Source organism: Camelus bactrianus, chromosome 4 (genome assembly GCF_048773025.1).
Source record: "Camelus bactrianus isolate YW-2024 breed Bactrian camel chromosome 4, ASM4877302v1, whole genome shotgun sequence".
NCBI lineage: Eukaryota > Metazoa > Chordata > Mammalia > Artiodactyla > Camelidae > Camelus > Camelus bactrianus.
Window position 1 is genome coordinate 48345806 of NC_133542.1, and position 21201 is coordinate 48367006.

A 21201-nucleotide genomic window follows, 5' to 3' on the forward strand; every position below is an offset into this window, starting at 1 on the left:
TTTTGGCTATTGTAAATCGTGCTGCTATGAACATTGGAGTGCATGTATCTTTTTGAATTAGAGTTTCCTTCAGATATATGCCCAGGAGTAGGATTGCTGAATCATAAGGTAAATCAATTTTCAGCTTTTTAAGGAATTTCCATACTGTCTTCTATAATGGCTGTACCAAACTATATTCCCACCAACGGTGTAGGAAGGTTCCCTTTCTCCACACCCTCTCCAGCATAAATGCTATTTTTATTTAAGTTTCCAGTTGTTCACTACTAATATATAGGGATAAAGTTGACTTTTGTTTTTTGACTTTATATTCCATATTTCCACCTTATATTCCAACTCACTTATTAATAATTAATTAGCTTTTTCTGTTGACTCTTCAGGATTTTCTACATAGACATGTCATTTGTAAATAAGGAAAATTCTATTTCTTTCAAATCTGTGTGCTTTTTATTTCTTTTTTGTGCCTTACTGAATTACCTAGTACTTCTAGTACAATACTGAATAGAAGTGGTACACAAGGATGTCCTTGTCTTGTTCTTGATCTTAGGTTGGAAAGCATTCAGTCTTTCACCAAGGTGTATGGTGTTGGCTGTAGGTTTTTTGTAGATTGAGGAAGTTCCCTTCTATTCCTGCTGAGAATTTTTTTTTTTTTTAACCAGGAATGGATATTAAATTTGGTCAAATGCCTTTTTGGCATCTATTGAAATGATCATAGGGTTTTCTTTTTCAAAAGTTTGTAAATATGGTGAATTTTGTTGATTTATTTAATGTTAAACCAAGCCCACATTCTTGGGATAAATCCTACTTGGTCATGATTTATTATCCTTTAATATATTGTTGGATTAAATTTCCTAAAATTTTGTTTAGAATTTTTGCAAATGAGAGATACTGATCTGTAGTTTTCTTTCTTGTAATATGCTTATCTGGTTTTGATATCATGGTAATGTTGGGTTTATAGAATGAGTTGGAGTATTTTCAATATTTAGAAGTTTGCTTAGAATTTTTTTCTTCCTTAAATGTTTGATGGAATTCACCAGGGGAAACCATCTGCATCTGAAGTTTTCTGTGAGAAGGTTTTAACCACAATTTCAATTTCTTTAATAGATACAAAGGTTCTTCAAGTTATTTATTTCTTCTTGAGTGAATTCTAGTAATTTGTATATTCATATTTTTATTCATTTCATCTAAGTGTTTTAATTTATTGGCACAAATTTGTTCATAGTATTACTTTAAAATATCAGTATAATCCATAGAGGTGTCACTTCTCATTCCTGATACTGTTCATTGGTGTTTCTTTTTTTCTAATCAGTATGGCCAGAAGTTTACCAAGTTGATCTAAAAAAAATCAGCTTTTGGTTTTATTGATTTCTTTTGTTTTTTATTTTCTGTTTCATTGACTTCTGCTTTGGGTTTAATTTGCTCTTTTGGCTGCAATTTTTGGGATTTTAGCAGGCAGCAGAAACAAACATATGGGTTCACTCCATGTTTATCCAGAAGTCAGAGACGTGATTTGAGGGAGAGAGATGGTGAATTCAGTTTTAGTTCTACTTTGTGACTCTTCCATTTGAATTTATGGAACCGACAGTTGTAGATTCTTCTAGGATGGAAATCTTGGAGTTATTGGTGTTTAAGAATGTTGGTTCTGCAGTTTGACAGACTCAGGATTTATATGCTAAGTCTTCCCCCTTCCTAACCATGTGAACTTGCAGAGTAACTTAATGTCCTGAGACTCAACTTGCTCATTTGTACAATGGAAATAATAATAGTAGCTTTCCTCATGAGATAATCGATGTTAAAACTCTTAGTTCCATACCTAACATGAAGTGCTTGATAAATGGTAGTTATTACTTATTATAACTTATTCATGACTTTTATCGCAAAAATCCATCCTGCTCTAAAGACCCCTTCATCATTTAAGGATTTTGTCATGTTAACTTCTCCTGTTAAAAAAAAACCTCCAGTTTTCCACTGCTCCTCTCAAGAGTGTGGTAGCTAAATGTATAAGCTGTTTTTTGTTTCATAGCAAATCATCCCCAAATTAGTAACTTAAAATGTCACTAATTTTTCTTCCCCTCATGATTCTTTATGTTGGCTGGGCCATCTAGGCCAATTCAGATAGAGATGGATGATGGAGGATGGCTTCAGTATGTCTGGTGACAGGTTCAGTGTCAGCTGAGACTCAGCCATGTATCTCTAATGATCGAGCAGACTGACCCAGGCTTGCTGGTGTGGTAGTAGAAGGATTCCCAAGAGGAAGAAAGGGCAAGTTCTGAGGACAAAGCTCCTCCCACCTTAAGACCCAGTGGAAATTTGGGGCATGGCTTCACTCATCAATCCATTTTATGTCACTTCTTTCCCCCTTGCTTCACCGTTTCTTACTGGTGTTGTCCACTATATTGAAGGTATCTTTGAATGTGACCTTTCATCTTGGTAAAGATAGTATATTGGGCAAAGAACTAAGGAAGAAAAATCTCCAGCTCCAATATGAGGGGGTCTCTGACTTGAAGTCCCTGAGGTCCCTGGATAACTTACCTAACCCCTCTGGTACTCAGTCCTGCCTTAGCTCTGCCATTTCTCTCAGACCTCGACTCCTCCCCAACTCAGGCAGAGCCTGAGCCTCCAAATCTGTTGACAGCCTTACTCCACCCCCAACACAGGCTCAGCTCTGCCACCTGCCACCTGCCACCATGCCAGCCTGCCCTTCTCCTAGTCTGCCCCACCTCCACCTCAGCACAGCTGCCTGACCCAGTGGGAACAGCCAATCCACAGCTCTGAGACTCTCCTTTCCTGAGCCTGAGCTCAGAGCTCCCCTTCTGACAGTGGGTAAGGGGCAGCCCTGGGGACCCAGGGAGAGCAACCCCCACAGTCATATGACCTATGAGCTCACTAAATGCAAGTAGACAGAGAACCAGTGGGTGGACCTGATGAGTGAATGGATCCTGCAAGCAGAGACCCATCCCTTCCTCCAGATTGGATGAACTGCACAGGTTTGGCGAGTACCAGGCTCGGTGCTCTCAGTGGCTCAGCCCTCTGCTAGCAATTATCACCTGCAATGTCTTCTGCCTGGAAACACACTGCCTTATCCAAAACCCTGTCTCTGGAAGAACAGAAAATGTCAGTGCATCCTTGGGACAAGCTGCCCAGGCCCAGCCGGTTTACCTGCCCCTAACTGGCTCAGCTCCACAGCTGATGTGTGACCTGAGTGGTTTCTAGTTTTGTGATCCACACGTGATGCTCCAGGAAAAAGTGACAATGTCTCTAACTATATTCACCAGATTTAGGGGGCAGGGAATGAAGACAAAGATACATAGTTATGTATTTAGATTCACAAATCTAAAACTTAAGTTAGGACATTTTACTCTCCTTACATTCCACATATAAAAATAATCTGTGCTCATGATTAGAAAAAAAAAATCCACAACATACTGAAGAGGATAAAGTGAAAAGTTCCCTTCACTAATAAATTCTCAGAGAATACATGACCCTCCCCCCAGGCAATCACTGTCAGCATACTTTTATTTATCCTTCTAGAAATGTTCTACATATGTGTAAGCATGGATTTGTACAACCTCATTTTACACATATGAATAGGATATTATAATACATGCTTTTTATAATACTATTTATGTCATATTGGTTAAGTTTTCTCACATGGCTACAGGACTCAATCCTTTCAAAATACAGAGAATCCATGACTTAGAAGCATGTGATAACCCAAAAGTTATTTTGTTAATAACCTTTCTGGAACTCAAAACACCTTTTCAGAGAAATAATTTCTGAATCAGGGTCTGTAAACTTCTTCTATAAAGGGCCAAAGAGTAAATACTTTTAGCTTTACAGGCCACAGTCTCTGTCACAGGTTCTGCTTTGAGCATTGTTTGTCTTTGTTTACAATCTTTTAAAAATGTTAAGATCAATCTTAGCTCTTAGGCTGTAGAAAAACAGGCTGTGGGCCAAACCTGGCCTTCAGACTATACTTTGCTGAGCCCTGCTCTAAATAGTGGTTAGACTCCCAGCTTAGCTTCTAGAAGCAAAATCCACCCATAACATTGCTAAGATACCAAAGGAGACAATATATCGTAAATGGCTTTGTAAACCATAATGTCTGTATCACTGTGAAGAATTATTAGCCAGTTCTTCAGTGTTTAGCATGTGGATAATTTTTTAAATAAAATTTGTAAACACTGAATTAAAAAGTTTTATATATCTTGAATTGCATGAAGAATTAGAGAAGAATCTGAATCAAGCTATCTACAACCCTGCATTACACCCAATCCTACTCATTCTGTCAGCACAACATAAACATGCACTGACTCAAATTTGACTGGTTGGTGTGGTGGGAGTTCAGAGGCCAAATGGTCCCCTCCATCGGAAAACAGGGAGTGTATCACTGAATTTTTGCCCCACTGTGGGCACTGACAAGGCTTTTCTAGTGCTTGTTGTTCACAGTCACATGCACTGACCTAAACTTTATGTCCTCTCTGAGTCCCAGCTCTCGGAAGCCACAAAGGCAGGGAAGGGGCAGAGAGCAGAACATCAAGGACACTGGAGGGTCATTTGGTGACTGTCTAGATGAGGAAGCTTATTTTTAACAAATGACCAAAAATCTCTTATATTTCATTGAGCTTTAATCCTTATGACTTGCCTCTTTTCTGCCACAGAGGTAGAACTTCCCTTAATAATTTCACACCATTATTACAATTCTATTTTCTCATAAAAGAAATGCAGAGATTTTCCTGAAATATCTGGGCTGAAATCAGGAAAGAAGGTCGAAGAGAAAGGGTGCTAAAGAGGATCACACATGAGACGGGCTGAGCTGGTGACTGAACGCACGGGCAGGGAAGGCGGCTCTTGGTACACGTACAACCTCAGGAGGGAGAGCCAGGTGGGCAACCGGTCCTTCAGGTGGGGGCACTTTGTGATCTCTCTCTTAGCAAAACATCCTACAACTTGCTAAAAGAAGTCCTTTTAAAAAAAATTCTGTAATGATTATTATTAATTATTAATAATAATAATAATAATAGAAAACCCAGGCCATCCATACATTGGATTTTATGGACCCCTTGATTCTTCTCAATCTGCTTGTCCAGCCAGGTAAGCCAGAGCAGCGTGGCAGAGAAAGGGTGTTGATGATGACAGGTACAATTTTAAAAATAAGCTAAGTTTATAGACCATGAAGAGTTTAGAAAATACGTTCCCAGGCATTATCCTCATAACAACTCTGTAAGGTCCAGGAGGTGGAGATGGATGCAGGGACTTGCCCAAGGTCACACAGCTAGCACAGGGTGGAGCAGGAAGCAGCACATGAACTTTCTGAGACCAGCCTCAGTGTTCTCCACATCTCCCACACTGCTTCCCAGAAGGGTCCAGCCTGCCGACCCTCACATAAAGCAGCATGGTTTGCTGAGCATCTGCACCTGCACTGGGGGAGGCAGGAGAGCCAAGCTGGGAAGGGTGCCAACCGCGGAGCCTGAGCACGTTACTTACCCTCTGATCAATGGAGGGAAAGTAGGTGCCCAGTGCCAAGGACATGCCAGAAGTTCAGTAGCTAATACAGGTTCCATTATTATTGAGTCCTTATTTGTCTCCTTTGGGACCATATTATAAAAAGAAAACTACCAACAAGAGGTTGATTCATGTCCTCAACTTCATTTTCTTCTGTCCAAAGAAAAAAGCCACACACACACAGTTCATGCGTTTAGCTCATGATTCTGCCTGGTTGTGCACAGCCTCCATATGCTGGAATAATCCATCCTGCCCTTTAAACCAAGCTACAATTTTAAAATTTAATAAATGGCCCTTATCCTTCTAACTTCATCCTATATGTGATTAACAAGTATCAGTACTTCCTGTGGAAGTTACTGTTCTGGAAAGCTGGGGCAGGTGGGCCCAAAGCCAGAATGAGCTAAACAGCTTCAACTCCTGGAGTTTATCCCGAAGCTAGTGAAAATAATCAGCTATCAAGGGTTCCCCCTACAGGCACCAGAAAGCAAAGGCTAAACTGAGGTGGATGTCATCTGTGTTCCTTTCTTTTGAAAAAGTTTCCAAGATGAAAAAGAATAGAAGATTTACTTCAAATGATTTCTCTTTCTGAGGAATAGAAGTTCATGACCCAGAGACCCAAATTTCCTCACAACAGGACACTGGAAATATCTGCCGAGAGACAAAAGTTCACATGGGGACTCAAGGATCGGGGGTGGGACAAGGTGCTCACATGTTATATGAGAAACAGCTGCAGAAAACACGGAGCACGATCAGCTTTACCCTACGCAGCCCTGCTGGAGCGTGGAGTTGCTGGACAACAGATTTCATTTCATACAAAGGAAGAACATTTTAATAATGAGCTACACACAGCAGGGCTGAAGGGTCCTCACTGAGGGGTTTAAGGAGGGGGAGAAGGCCAGTCACTGGGGAGTACCAAAGAGGCTGGCAAGCTGGCGGAGAACGAAACTGGATTATATTTAGGATTTAGTTCTAAAACCCTGAGAATATTAAAACCCCAAACAACAGAACACTCCTCTTGCTAGAAGGCTGACTGGTATCGTCCTCAGTTATTTCTTCCATATTAAATATCAACATTTTGTGCTTCAAGATCTGATTCAGTCTCAAAGTAACTTTAAGAGAAAAGAATTTGAAATCAAAGTAAAGGGTAGACTGTACCAATGTCAACTTCCTGGTTTTCACATTATACCATAGTTATACAAGATTATAATCACAGGACAAAGCCAAGTCAAGGGTACATGGGCCCTATGCACTATTTCTGCAACTTCCTGTGAATCTATAATTATTTTGAATTCAAAAGCTTTTAAAAATCAAATTAAAAATACTTCCCTAAGAGGTTCTAAGTAACCTCAAAGGCAACCCAGTTTGGTTCAACAGTGCAGTGTCATCAGCCACAAATGACTGTGCAAGTAGCCACAGGCAGCAGCGGTCGTTTCAAAACCATGATCAAATAGCTATGAAGATTTATAGCTGCAATTAGGAAAGCCCACGTCATGTTGACAGTGTCTAATTTGGTTACGCTGATCATAAATCTTCAGTTATCTGGGATCACATCGTTAAAATCACCTATAGGCAATACATTTTTGAAACTGCTTCCCGTGTGGTACTAACACAGGGACCATGTTCTGATTTAATTACTATACTTATCTAACTGTAATACAACAGTGAGCTGGTGTCTTCTTCCTCCACTATGACCTGCAACAAGAACTACATTCTGTCCATCTCATTTATCACCAAAATCTAACCCATATAGGTTCGCAGTAAATAGTCATAGAATAAATAAGAAATAAACCAGTAATTAAGTTATTTTCTTGGACTCCTAAGAGTGACTTTCTTTTCATACAAAGACATCCAAAGAAATCTCAGAGTCCCTATTTTGGAATCAGGACTAAATATACACACATACACACGTGTGTGTGTGAGAGACAAAGCCTGCAATGCAGGGGTTTAATCTCTAAAGATATTCATAACCACTTGTTTTTGATTTGTTAGTTTCTTAAGATACCATAACTCAATTTGATGTAGAATAAATTACAGAGGTCAGGCTTTTTCAGACAGAAAAACCAGTATGAATTGTTGAACACATCCCCCAGCTTCTGCCCAGTTTTATCAAGTGCCAATTCAGGAATCACTGAGACAGCGTCACCTTTGGATTCTTCAGTATTAACCAATCAAAAACCTATCAGCGATATGGCGATTTCTTAAATTCTAAATCCTCTTAGTTTATTAAAACATATGTTTTTCAAATAAACATTCTGAACTGCCCAATCAATCAAAGCAGTGAGATCCCAAAGTGTTGCTTCTTTCTGCAAAAAAGGCACATGTGTAGCCTGTACAGAAAATCCAACAGCCACACCCGAAGTCAATTAGGCTGTTTTAAAGACGTGATGGAGGCTACTCACGATCCTAGAGACACCAAGGACTCCTCAGGGTCATTCATCTGAACGGCCTCAGAAGCCGCCTTGATCCTCAGGACCTCTGCAAAGCCATCACCAAACCAGCACGTGATGTGCGCTATGTCTACAGTAAAGTAGAAAAGACGATCCTGGCAGAGCTTCCGGCGATACACAGACCGAGGGTCAGCAGACAGCACAGCCTCGATGGCCCGCCTCGCTTCCTCTGCCGACCGAAAGTATTTAAACGAAGCCTGACCAATGCCTGCAATGAGAAGAACACAACTTGATGCTCAAAATCATGCAGGGCAAATTTCAGTACAGTGAACTTCCATGTGGAGGTAGGCTGGTTCCTTGAATATCACTTGAAAATCTACTCAGTCGTTATGGAGAATGTCACCTTCAAGTGGTACTGTCATTAGACTGAATTTATGCACCCCCGCCCAAATTCTCATCTGCTGAACAAAAAAATCATGGTGATAACTCTTCTTTAGTCCCCTAACTAGGAAAGCCGAGCTTTCACTTTCTGGCAACATAAATGTTACTTTCCTATGTTCAACGTAGACTTTAATTCAATTCCTCATCATTTTCTCTTCAGAGTGCAGCCATGGTCAGGGAAAGGCATGACATTCCCAGCATTCTCAGGAAGCCACACGTACGCACAGCACTGGCTACATGCAGGGTAGAGCCTCAGAGAGCACTGCCACATACTCACAATTAAAAGTAATGCCACATTCCATAAGGAACAAGGACAGTGAAGCTGATACACCAAGAAAGTTCTATGCCATCACTAGGGAACAGGCCACCCCATTCTATCTAGGTGCGTATTTCAGTAAACAGATGTCTACCCCATCAAGTGGGAAAACTTCCGATGTTTATATCACTGTGGATGTATTTTAATTTTTAAAAATAAAGTACATACAAAACTTAAAAGATTAACTGTGACCACATAACCAAACGAAGCCAGGCTTTTCCAGGAAAGCATGTGCTTTAAACAATGTTGTTCCTGTTCAAAATACCGTGTGGAGTGGTGGTGGGTCTTTATCTTTCTCAAAGTAAATTCAACTTTTAGAAAACAGCCAAAAATCACTCTGGGCTATGTGCAATAAATAAGGTGGTAAGTAAGCTATAAAATACAATTTTTGGTCAAAAACCAAGGACCCATTATGCAATGCTAAGATTCCTTTAGTGCATGGTTCATAAACTGACTCTAAAGCCACTCAGAAAAGAAGTTTTGAAAACACCACACTCCTCAGTAGCAGTGTGTCTGGCAGAAGCTCCAGGACTTTGCTTGGCTGATCATTTGGCGTAGGTGCCCTTTCCTCACTTCCCTACCCACTTATCCTTCCAGGCTCAGCCCAAATATATCCCTTTTCCTCCAAGAAGCCTTCCCAGATTTTCCACTCCCCAAGTTAGAACCCCCTCTCCCTTGTGTGCCCACAACACTCAAGCGCCAATGCCCAACCCCCTGCCATTTCAACATCTTTTTATCTTTTCTAGACTCTGAACTTCCTGAGGTCATTTCTTTTTTCTGTACTGGCTCAAAATTCTGCTGTTATAAATTAGTCCCCATTTTACACTTACATGTCTAATTTCTCTTTTTAACCATTTTTTATCAGTAAGGCATATTATAGCCTTTCAGTGAACTGCAGTTTGACAAACATAAAACTTTCCAAAGGAGGAAGCATTCCACGATAACCACAAGAAAAGGGGTAAAATCTTCTAGGCAGTGCTGCTTTGGTCTACCACAAAATCCTTTTTTCAAAACTGATCATCAAAAAAAAAAAAAACAGCTGATCTTCCCCCTCCTGTGAATTGTACACGATGATGAAACAACTTTCATAAACCAAACTTTTAAAATAAAGAGATCAATTTAAAAATCAAATGTTCTGTCTAAACATCAAGCCTTAGGAAAGAAAGAGAAGCACAAGCATCCAGCGGCAGGTGAAACTAGACATCTCCTTGGCAGCTAACTGGCTACTTCTTACTGGAATCACTGCACCCAATTCTTCACAGGCCCTTCCTTCATTCTAGATGGCTGTTTGCAATCTGCCATGGGCTGGAGAAACCAGATAACAATGTTGTTAAGAACCATCTGTTACAGTAAACAGGCTCCAAGTAAAAGCCCTGTGGCCTCGCTTCTGCAGTGAAGTGCGTACCTCTACTACTGGGACTTTTGGGGGACAATTTCTATGCTAAGACATTCTCTCCTTCTGCCTCCTGGGCTCTGTGCCAGATGCTGAACTAACAGCCACCCGACAGAGTAAGATGGGACATTTCGCTAGTCAGATAGCGAAACAGATGGAAAAAACTCAACCTACGTAAGTACAGAACAAACACAATTTAGCCTCTGAATGCTGTTTGAAAACTCCAAGAACTACTGCAACAGGTAGACAAAAAGGCCCAATTCACGGGCAGCAGCCGTTCTCAGCAAACACTTGACTACATGCCTGGGACTCACTGTACTGAACAGTTGTTGACTGAAAGCCATCAGATGATGGTGTCGCTCCAATGTGACTTTATACTCCGTTTCTTTACGAGTCATGATGACAGACTTCCTATAACTGCCCTCAGAAATACAAAGTTTCGCTAAATCTCCCAGTAAAAGCTCATCTCTCCTTCAACAATAAGAAACAGAAAACACCTGCTTCACCTGAGCTGAGGCGCCCAAGGTCCATCTCCGCGTGCGGGGTAAACCGGACTTCCAAGGAGGCCACGGGGGCCTCTCTCACCCAGGCGGGAACCGCACTGTGGTGGGCTGCACCGGCCGCCCTGGAAGGGCAGGGAAGAGCCTCGGGTGGCATCTCCGCACTGTTGCCTTGTGGGACCACTGCTTTTTCCCCTCTCCTTAGCCTCCTGTCTGCTTGTTCCTCTGAAAAGCTCTTCTCCAGGTGATGTGAGCCACTTTGCTCTTCTGCCATGCTCGGACTCTGACCACTTTCTGATTCAACACCCAAATCTGCTGCTCGTTCCCTGTGTGAAGCAGGGCTTTGCTGGACTTTTACTGTGTCATCATGTTTCATGTCGTTTTCTCCTGAAGTTCTGTCTTCGGGACATTTAGGTTTCCCCTTGGTACAACTGTTGGGTTGCGGTTCATCATATCTCGAGAGCTGTTGCTGGTAACAGCTGTCAGTCTTGCCATCAGACTGGGACACGGTTTTTGGTTTATGTTGGTTATTCTGTAAATTAAAGTCCCCTAAGGGCTCAGTCAAATTTTGTGGCGAGTCATAATCAGCAATATAGGGCTTTATGTCTAGCACAGGTGTGCCATGGATCATGTCAATTCCAGAAAGGTACAAGGCTCCACCTGTAACGTGAAATATTAACAATGAAGAACAGTGTAAACAACTGGAGAATCAACACTATCTGCTTAAGCCTCACCAAGCTTACTCACAATTCTCTTACACACCAGGCTCTCTTATACCTGGTGCAGGAATACACTTTTCTCTCCACCTAGAAACCTATCCTCTTCTTTACCTGTCAAACTCCAACTTACTCTTCAAGGCTCTCATGTGACATCCTTTTTACAAAGCCTTTCTGACTCTTGCAGACATAAGTATTCTTTCCTCTGGGTTCCATGAAGGAACCTGTGCCCAAACCTCTTCTGGAGCCTTGTCACATGGTCTGGCAATGACCTGCTTAGAGACTCTCTTCCTAGACAGTAAGTAGGACCTTGAACAGAGGTGAGGCCAATGTGCCTTTGCATCCCTGGGGCTTCTAACTCTGTTCCAGGGCCTCAACATATCTCCGTGAGACTGACGAAGGTTTCCACTGTGGCAAACAGATCTGAGGTGACCCCATGATGCTCACCTCCTGGCATTTAATCCCCTCTTCTTAAGCATGACTTGATACTACTCCATTGACCATGTTGTGTTATCTAAGACTGTGTTTGCTGGCAGACTCACTTGAGAGATTCTCCTTGGGCGTCTGACAAAGCAAGCAGCCATGCTGGGAAAGCGCACGTGGCAAGGCACTGCAAGCGGCCTCTAGGAGCTGGGGGTGGCTTCCAGGAGCTGGGGGCAGCCACTACCCAACAACTAGCAAGAGGCTAAGAGCCTCCGAACCACAACTGTAAGAAAGTGAATCCTGCCAACCACCAGAGTGAGCTTGGAAGTACATTCTCCCACAGCCAAACCTCCAGAACAGAAGTCATCCCAGCTGACACCTTAACTGCAGCTCAGTGATACCCAAGTGGAGGACCCAGCTAAGCTGTGCCCGTACTCTTGACTCACAGAAACATAATAATGTTTTAAACTCAAAATAAATGTGTGTTGTTTAAACTAAGTGCATGGTAATCTGTTACACAGGAAGAAGAATCTAATACTCCATCAAGACAAATAACTAAGCAGAATGTAAGTCACCATTACTAAATACTAAGGACAGGGCCCCTGTTGTCCCACTTATACAGCTACAGTCAGTTCCTTCTACCAGTACAGAGTCTCCTAACTTGACCCTTGGGAAATTGGCCAAATGAGAAATCAAAAAACCACATGCGATCACATTTGAACCTATCTCCATTTAAGAAAAACATGACTAACAAAGGACTCTGATCTCTAAAACATGCCTACTGTGAATGAACCTGGAACTTTGGGAAGAAGATTTTGGACTTTCTAAATGACAGATTATGCTCAACAACGTCTGCAGAAGAAAGAAAGGCAATGGCACACAGGGGAGAGTTCACAGGATTTGGAGTCAGATAAACCCCTGGCTGAATGCTACTGGGCAAATTACCAAACATCTAAGAGCCTCAATGCCTTTATCCAAAACACGGAGACTGCTACCTGTCAAACCCAGGAGCCACTGTGAGATACTGTACATGAACACTCTTTGTAAACCAGAAAGCACCACACAAGCACTGGTTATCACCGTAATGCTTATTTATAAGTGTCCACAGGGCTAGTGTGCTTGCCTTTCACCTTTCTGATTTGATTTCCCCCTCAACAATGCTAAGCTCATCTGTAGGGCAGGGATTTTTATCCAATTTGCTTGCCACTATATCCCCAGCACCTAGAACAATGCTTGGCATGTATTCAGCACTCAGAAAGCATGTATGGGTTGCACAAATGATCACAAAACGTTCCAGTCCTATTACCTAGGTTGGTTAGCCATCACAAATTGATAAAACTCAAGTTAGACTGGCTACAAAAATTTTTCTGGAAAACCTACCCAACGCCCAGCAGGGGAGTTCAAGATCTGGGAAAGAACAAGCAAAGTAACCACTCTCATCTTTTTTAGCACCCGGTAGCCTGAAAAGCCATCTTACAGCTTTTGTCTCATAAAATCCTCAAAAAAATCCCAGAGTGCCAGAGAAGGCAGATCCTTCTTCTTTGCCCACTTTACAAACAAGCAAGCTGAAGCGTGGAATGGTGTCCTGATTCCTATCTACCTGCCATTTCATCTTCTGCCTCTCTAACGAATGTGCTGATTAGGTCAGAGGGATTCAAGAAAGAGATGCTTTCTAAAACATATGGCTCATTAGCTAGTTTATGTGTGAACATGTAGTTAAAATTAATCTGGTATTCTACACAGGTTCTTCCACAGTCTGACAGATGTTCAGTCTATGGCGTATTCATCCCAGACCCTCTGGCACACGTCACAGTGCACGGCGGCACTCCAGCCACGATGCATGGCCATGTCCTCAGGGCTGCGAGGAAGAAAACACAGCACTGCCCGATGCTGATCATATAAACACGTGCAACAGGTACTGTGTGTTAAATTTTGAAAGTGTCTGATTTTTTTTGGATCATTTTGTATTTATTACATTCCCAGTCAGAGAAAACTTGGTTACCAATTTAATGATTACGAAATCTTAAGAGATATTTTTAGATAATTTACAAACTTCTGATAAATGCAATGACTTAAAACTCTGAGCATCCTATGAAAGCTTATTTCAAAGTGTTCCAATGTTAACACTCTTTTAATCATTTCGTTTTCTTCAATGTCTGGTGATTCTCAGGGGCTAACACCAGTGGCACTTGTCTGAATAACAACCAGTGCTGAGTACTATGTTGATTTTATAAGACTTCTTTTGGTGAAGGGAAAAAAAGGTCAAAGTAGAAATTACCTTCTACCTTTTCCAGTTTGGCCAGTGTCAGTCCTATTGCATTGGGACGATGTGGGCTCCTGGTGGAGAAAACGCCAGTCTTCGCACCATTCAGCCTGGGAGGCTGCACTTTTGCCTTACAGCTCAAATGACCATTTTTGTGAAAAACAAACAAAATCCTATTGAAAATAAACCAAACCACTGAGTTAGAAAAGAACACAAGTTAATCTATCATAATGACTTGAGGGGGAAAAAAACTTTAATACCCACAGAAAGAATGTTTTTAATGGGAGTAAAACGTAATCAGTAGAGGAAAAAAAGAATAATACCATTCCCGTTTCTCGAAGGAAGAGTCTTAACTCTACACCCACTGCCCCAACACAATGACTGGCACACTGTAGGAACTTGAGACATTTGTCAAGTATCTGAATAAACAGTATTTACTAAGTAAGTGCCTGCAATGTGCCAGGCAGTGTGCTAGACATTTTTACGTTCATCTCATTTAATCTTCTTAACAACCCTAAGGAGTATGATTTATCTTCCATTTTAAGAATGAGGACATTGAGGCTCAGAAGTGTTAAATGACTTCGTTAGGCCTCCCTACACAAGGTACAAAAAGAATTCATGAAGAAAAACAGTAACAGATTTGAATTCATTAAATCATTAAAATTGTGTACTATAAAATGTCATCCCAGGAGAATAGGTTTGCTACATGTATAACAGACAGTGGGTTAATATCTGTGGTAGATGAACAGTTCCTACAAATCACAAAGTAAAAGAGAACTTGATGTGGGAAACCAAGCAAAGAAAATGAATAGGTAATCATGGTACCTCTATATTTTGTAATAACAGGCAGCTATCAAAGCAAACAAGGTAAATCTGTATGTACCGTCATGATATATACTAAGAGAACAAAACATACTCCATTTATTAAAACAAACACCCACTTTATATGTATATATTTAGGTTTCTATGTGTATTGAAAAAGGAAAAGAAAAAAAGAAAAGGTCTGGCAGGATACCCACCAAGCTGTTAACAGTGATAATCTCTGAAGAGTGTTGGGGCGGGTGGGGACAAGAAAGGAGAAAAACAGGAGGAATAAGGAAAAATCTCTTTATATACTTCAGAGTCCATCTTTTATAACAGCAGTGTTTTTAACATAAGTAATTCAACTAAGATCATACACACTTGGTCAGAACACCCATGTTCTTTCTACTCTACCCATATCCCCAAATTAACATGAAAAATAAACTATTTCAGAGTAAACAGTTAATTTTAGATCTTTGTTAGTAAAATCAGACCAATTCAGACTGCTGATGTTGGGGTGAGGAAAAATGGACAGAGACAGAATTCCAAGTGACAGCAACCAACAGGACTACCACGCAGGCTCTAACATAGGCAACACTACGTATCTAGATTTCTAAGGTCTCTTCTGTCTTTTAGGAAGAGGAGACTTAATGCTTCATGGGTCTACAACAGGGTCCACAAACTTTTTCTGTAAAGGGCCAGACAGTAAGTATTTTAGGGTTTGCAGGTCAACCAGTCTCTGCTGTAACTATTCACCTCTGCTGCTGCAGCACAAAAGCAGCCACAGATAACACATCAAGGAATGCACACACGTGGCTGTGTTCCTGTAAACTTATTTACAAAAGCAGAAGGTGGGAAGGGTTTGGTCCATAGGCCACAGCTTGCTGACCCCTGGTCTAGAAGACAGAATGATGACCCATGGACAGTATTGAGAAGTCTACAGATTTCGGCTCAACAGAAGGCATTCATCACAACCAGAACCAAGTGTGAATAGAGTGTGCCTTCTCAGTGGATCCCAAGCTTCCCCGAGGGCGTCCAAGTTACGCAGACAATCACATGCGCAACACAGTCCAGGAATCCCATGCAACAGGCAATGGTGGTCTAGATAGCAGTCTCCAACACTGCCTCCAACTGGAGTACTTTACTCAGGCACAAGTTCTGGGCCAAATATCATTTCTAACTAGAAAACAACTTACCAAACATGAGAAAACTGTTCTAAACCCATCAAGGAATGTTCAGGATTATTAAAGATGCTTTTTCTAATCCTCAAACAAGCCCGTGAATGGCTACAAATGGATGGCTGCCTTGGAGTACCATTCTTGGCTGAGAAACAGGATTCCAAGTAACCAATTGGCTCAGTTAAAAGATTCCCTACAAAAGAAAATTAGTTAAGAAATCATTAGTCAAAAGGTCAAGCAAAGATGTAGGAAAACATGTATTCTTTAATGCACTGATTTCATAGTTTTAAAATCTACTAGGTGTTATGCAATTATAAAACATGATTCTTATAGTATTTATAAATACATATAAATATGCTCATCATTACATACGCATTGTTATATCCCATTAGATAACAAGCTGCAAAGAGCATAGGTCTAAGAAAGAATGGAAAGAAGAAGGCATCTTTAGAAGACCCACTATGACCATAATTCAAATTCTACGCTATCATTGCTATGTTATGTGACCTTGGTCAGCGCTAAGAGGGTATTTCATATAGAGGGAATAACATGCACAAAGTTAAATGAGAAATGTTATAGCATAAGCAGGGAACAAGCTATTTCGATTGGCTAGAGTGTGAAATACAAGGCAAAGAATAATGAAAGATAAGGGGATGGGGGTTGTATGTAAGTAAAGATGCTTTCAATTGAAAACAACTGAACACATGAAACAAACTAGTTTAATTAAGCAATAAAGGGAGTGCATGGATCACAGTACTAAAATATCTAGAGGCAGGTTAGATTTCAGATTAGTCTTGCTCCAGCAGCCCTCTGCCCCACTAGTATGTGAGCTCCACATGGGCAGGAGTTTTACTATCTTATTTACTGCTATATTCTCATCGTCAGTACATGCCTACAAGAGGATTAAGTACTTTAAAAATTCATGTTGCATGAGAAAAAGGATTATGTAAATCTTAGCTGATTAAAATGGAAAGTGAAAGAAGAATATGTATAACATAATCCTACTTATGAAAATTGTATATATTTACCTGTCTAAGTATATATAAATATATGTCTAGAAAGCTGTCTGGAAGGATATTCACCAAAAATGTTAATAGTGGTTAACATCGGCTGAGAGGTTCTTGGATTATTTTTATACTTAACTGTAATTTCTACAATATTTGAAATTTTGGCAATAATTACAAATCACTTCTTAAAATGTTTTTAAAGCAGTAACTCCTTTCAAAAGAAGAAAAAACTGGCCAGGCAGCATCAGTATAGGTTTTAAAGTCCAAGATATCCACAACAACCACTTTGAATTTATAGATTACTTTTTTTTCACATTTCATGAAGGCTCTCATTTTATTTCCAGCTTCCATTAAGTCTGTCCTACCAGCACAGGCAGTAAGAATATACCCCCGGAGAAGTCCATCACAGCACTCTTCATTACTTTTCACTTGTAAAAACTATATTATGTGAGACATATAAAATATTACATGTAACACATATATAATAAAGCATATTAAAATGAACTCTTGTTACCACCACCCAGCCCAAGAATTAGCGCCTTATCAACAATTTGCATCTTTTTATGTTACCTCTCTCCCTACCTTGCCCCTTGAGATAGACAAGTGTGGCCTAGCTCATTCACTTCTTGAATGAATGTAGTCTTTACCATTCACTTCTTTTTTTTAAATGATTGTATCACATGCATATGCATGCAAAAACAATGTTTCATTTATCTTGCCTTTGAGTTCTATAAAAACTGGTATCAAATGTATGTTATCTTTTCAGATTTGCTTTCTTTCTCTCAATATTAAGATTCTAAGATCCATCAGTACCATGTACGTTTTTGAGGACTTTAAATTTTTTGTCAATTATGTTTACAGGCATTCTTTTTTTTTTTAATTTTCAGCTGTGCCCTGTGGAATCAATACAGTAAACAATTTTCTGCTGTTCATAAAAAATGTCATGAAGGAAAATGGCCAAAAATCAGTTGGGATCCCTGTGTCTTATTTCATTTGTTTAACAAACACTTTATAACTGTCTCCAATTGCCAGACACTGCTAAGTTTGGGGAAAAGATACAAAACAAGAATCTTATCACAGTGGAGTCAACAGCTGGTTGAGAGAATCTTACATTAGCTGCAATATCATGGGAAATGTCATATCCTAAGTAATGATCAAAGACTCCTGCCCTTGACTGGGGGCCTACAAGTGTGTAACTAACTTGAGCTACCACTTCATTGAAATAGTCTTTACCAATTTTTCACAGGTTACACAGATGCTATGATAAATGTAAGTCGTAACCAATTAGATCGATTCCAACTTCTTTGTGCATCTTTACTAGAGCATAAGCAAGGTAACACCAGGTAAGCAATGAACTGAAAGCATACTCATGAGCCACATTGTAAGGAGTCCCTCAACTATGTCACTCTCAAAATGTTTGGGACTATTCCCTACATATCAAATATCCATCTAATAACCTGGTGGGAACTTACCATATTCTAATACATCTGAACCCTCTGAAACTTATATATTCTCTGTGCCCCATTCTTGGAATAAATGCTAAGAAATATAAATGCTCAATAATTTCCAAATATAAATTCTGCTTAAACGCTCTACTTGAAGTGGAGACCCGAGAAGGCACACCCAAGAGGATCCTGATATTCTTCCTCTCACCTCATATCTCAAAAAACAAACCAACAAACAAATCATTAAGCACCTGCCATTTGGTAAGCACTGTGCTAGGTGCCTGGGTATAGGCATAAACAAGGACCAGTTTTTACCCTCAAGGTGTCTAGTATATTGACAGAATAGACAAGTAAATCAACAATTAAATCGAACTACCTTACATTCAGGATAGGGATAAGCCCAGGTATGCCAGAGTAGTACCGGCATGAGAACTATATGGAGAGGCAGAAGAGGTTCCCCGAGGGCTATGGCCAGTATGAAAAAAGGACAAAACAACACAGGGCCACTACACTAGTTGTGTGACCTTGGGCAAAACTGCTTACCTCTCTGGATCTGTTTTCTCTGTTATAAAATAAGGATAATAATACCTACCTTGGAAAGTTACAAAATTACTAAAATATGTAAGACACGTAGTACAACAGAAAGTGCTCAACAAGAAGAGGTTTTTAAAGCCCTTGCTCAGGCTTTTCCCTCATTTTAACAATATTACAACTGTATTAACTGTGTAATTTTTAAAAAGACCAACGAATTATTAATGCAGAGTTTTTTGTACACAAGGCTTATCAACAAGTCTTGTGCAGACAGAAAAATTCAGGTCCTTTTAACCTCTTGCCTGGACTATTAAATTACTCTTGTTATAATTCGACTCCCCTTAGCCAGTCCCTCTCTTCCTCAAAACACACTACACCAATCCTCCAGATTCTGAGCTCCTTATGTCATGCTCCTCTCTAAACTATGTTCCCCACTATTAACAGATGTCCTATTTCTAAGCCTGCTATCCAAGGCTCTCTATCCAATCAACAGTTCCGACGCCTCCCTTTTCCATCCAATACTTGGTACTTACAGTCAGAATCTCATACTCTTTAACAGGCACAAACTTTGCCCAGGTAACAATACTTTCGGGAAATTTTTAAAACATACACAAAGATTTTAGTTTCAAGAACTTTCATTTATAACAGTGAAAACCAGCAATAACCTAAATGCCTCAAAATAGGGAACTGGTTAAATAAGTTAGAGCACATCTATAAAACAATACAGTGCACAAGCACTTAAAATCAACAGTAACTGCTGTGAAAAGATTTTTATGAACCTTAAGGGTTTTTTAAAGTTATAAGGCAGTGGAGTCTCATAATAACTCATATTTCTAGTGTGTATGCACTAAAACATGTATGGAATGTAGGCAGTAAGATATTAACAGTGGTTTTCTCTGGGTGATGGCCGGCCACTTTAATCTTCCCATTTGCTTCCTCTAATTTCTAAAGTTAATATACTCTGCTCTACAAACAGGGGCGAAAATAGAGAAAAAAACTCATGTCCATCTTTCCAGGCCCAGTTTAAAACTGTGTCCTCCCCCCTGAACTCCCTCCGCCTCCCCTCACTTCCTAAAGCACAGGATGCTTCCCTCGTGGTATTAATTCCTAATCGGCATAACACCTGCTGTATATATTCCGTCTCTCCTTTATTATGAGTGAGGACTCCCTCAGAGAAAGGCCGTTACAGTGCACGTGGCTGTTCTACCAAGATCAGGTCGATCTGAGCCACCAAGAACGGGAGAGATGAGATCATTCTGCCCGCCTCAGACACATCACGTGGTCACCTGAGCACATGACCTGTGCCTTCGCAACAAGTAGGAAAACGACCCACGTCAGTTCAGGGTCTCGCATTTCCCGTCCCTCTATGCAATGAAGTCGGCTGCCTGCACTTAGGGCTCTTCTGAGCGCAGACCCTCCTGCCTCTTAGAAGTTACCTGTCTCCAGAGCCGGCTTCACGCACCCGCACGGGGTCGCTGCGGGGCGAGGCCCGGGCTCTTCCAAGCTGCGCATGGTTACTGGTCACACAGGTGCCCACCCAACGCGTTCAAGCCTTCCGCTTCCGGTCTCCATGCCTGGCGCCTGCGCAGGAGCCGCGCCGGCGGGTGGCGCCAAGAGCGAGCACTCGAGCAGGAGGGGGCCGCGCGCGGGGGGCGGGGCCGGAGGCCGACGCAAGTTTGCGGTTAAGGGCTTGCGGGCCTCGTCGCGGGTAGTCAGCTGCAGTTTCCCGCCCTTCCAGGGCAGCCAGCGACTCCGCGTTACCCGTTTATCCAAGAGGGACATGTCGATGAAGATTTGTGCGTAAGGATATCTCTCGAAATAATAAGCAACCTACATATACAACGCATGATGCTAATTTTTTAAGAAAAAGAATGTGTATATGTAACTATCACAGCAAGATGATCGGATGTTGGAAACTATGTTCATTGTTCTTGGGTGGTGGGAATACATAGATGGTCATTTACACTTGTCTATATGCTCCCACTTTTCCATAATAAAAACGATGTTTTGTCAGAAAAGAATCCCAAGTAACTCTTATTTCAAATCTAATAGATGGGTAGCCCCACACCATACTAGAGGTTAAGAAGTAGGGACTGGTCCTTGTGCTCCAGATCTCACGAGAACTGAAGCGAGAATGAAATTGAGTCAACTTGCCATATACATTAAGGAGATTGTAGTCATTGCTTCTGGGCAGCTCTAAAAAGTTGAGGGCCGGCAAGGACCGTTATTCATCCCATGTGATGACCAGTCCCCTGGACCGATAGCCTGGCCTTTTACCCACTTATAATGTCATCTCTC

General features: G+C 41.0%; 1 protein-coding gene across 2 annotated transcripts in view; it reads right to left on the minus strand.

The window, feature by feature from the left end:
• Nucleotides 1–20495, minus strand: part of TRMO (tRNA methyltransferase O) — a 51275-nt gene extending 30780 nt beyond the window's left edge. For both annotated transcript variants that reach the window (XM_074361870.1, XM_010952918.3), the window contains exons 1-5: nt 20340–20495; nt 15939–16113; nt 13957–14114; nt 10546–11199; nt 7902–8157 (exon numbers count right to left, since the gene is read on the minus strand). In XM_074361870.1, the coding sequence (XP_074217971.1) occupies nt 7902–8157; nt 10546–11199; nt 13957–14114; nt 15939–16113; nt 20340–20415 (1319 nt within the window). In that variant the 5' untranslated portion in view covers nt 20416–20495. The remainder of the gene's footprint in view (nt 1–7901; nt 8158–10545; nt 11200–13956; nt 14115–15938; nt 16114–20339) is intronic.
• Between the last annotated feature and the right edge of the window lie 706 nt (nt 20496–21201).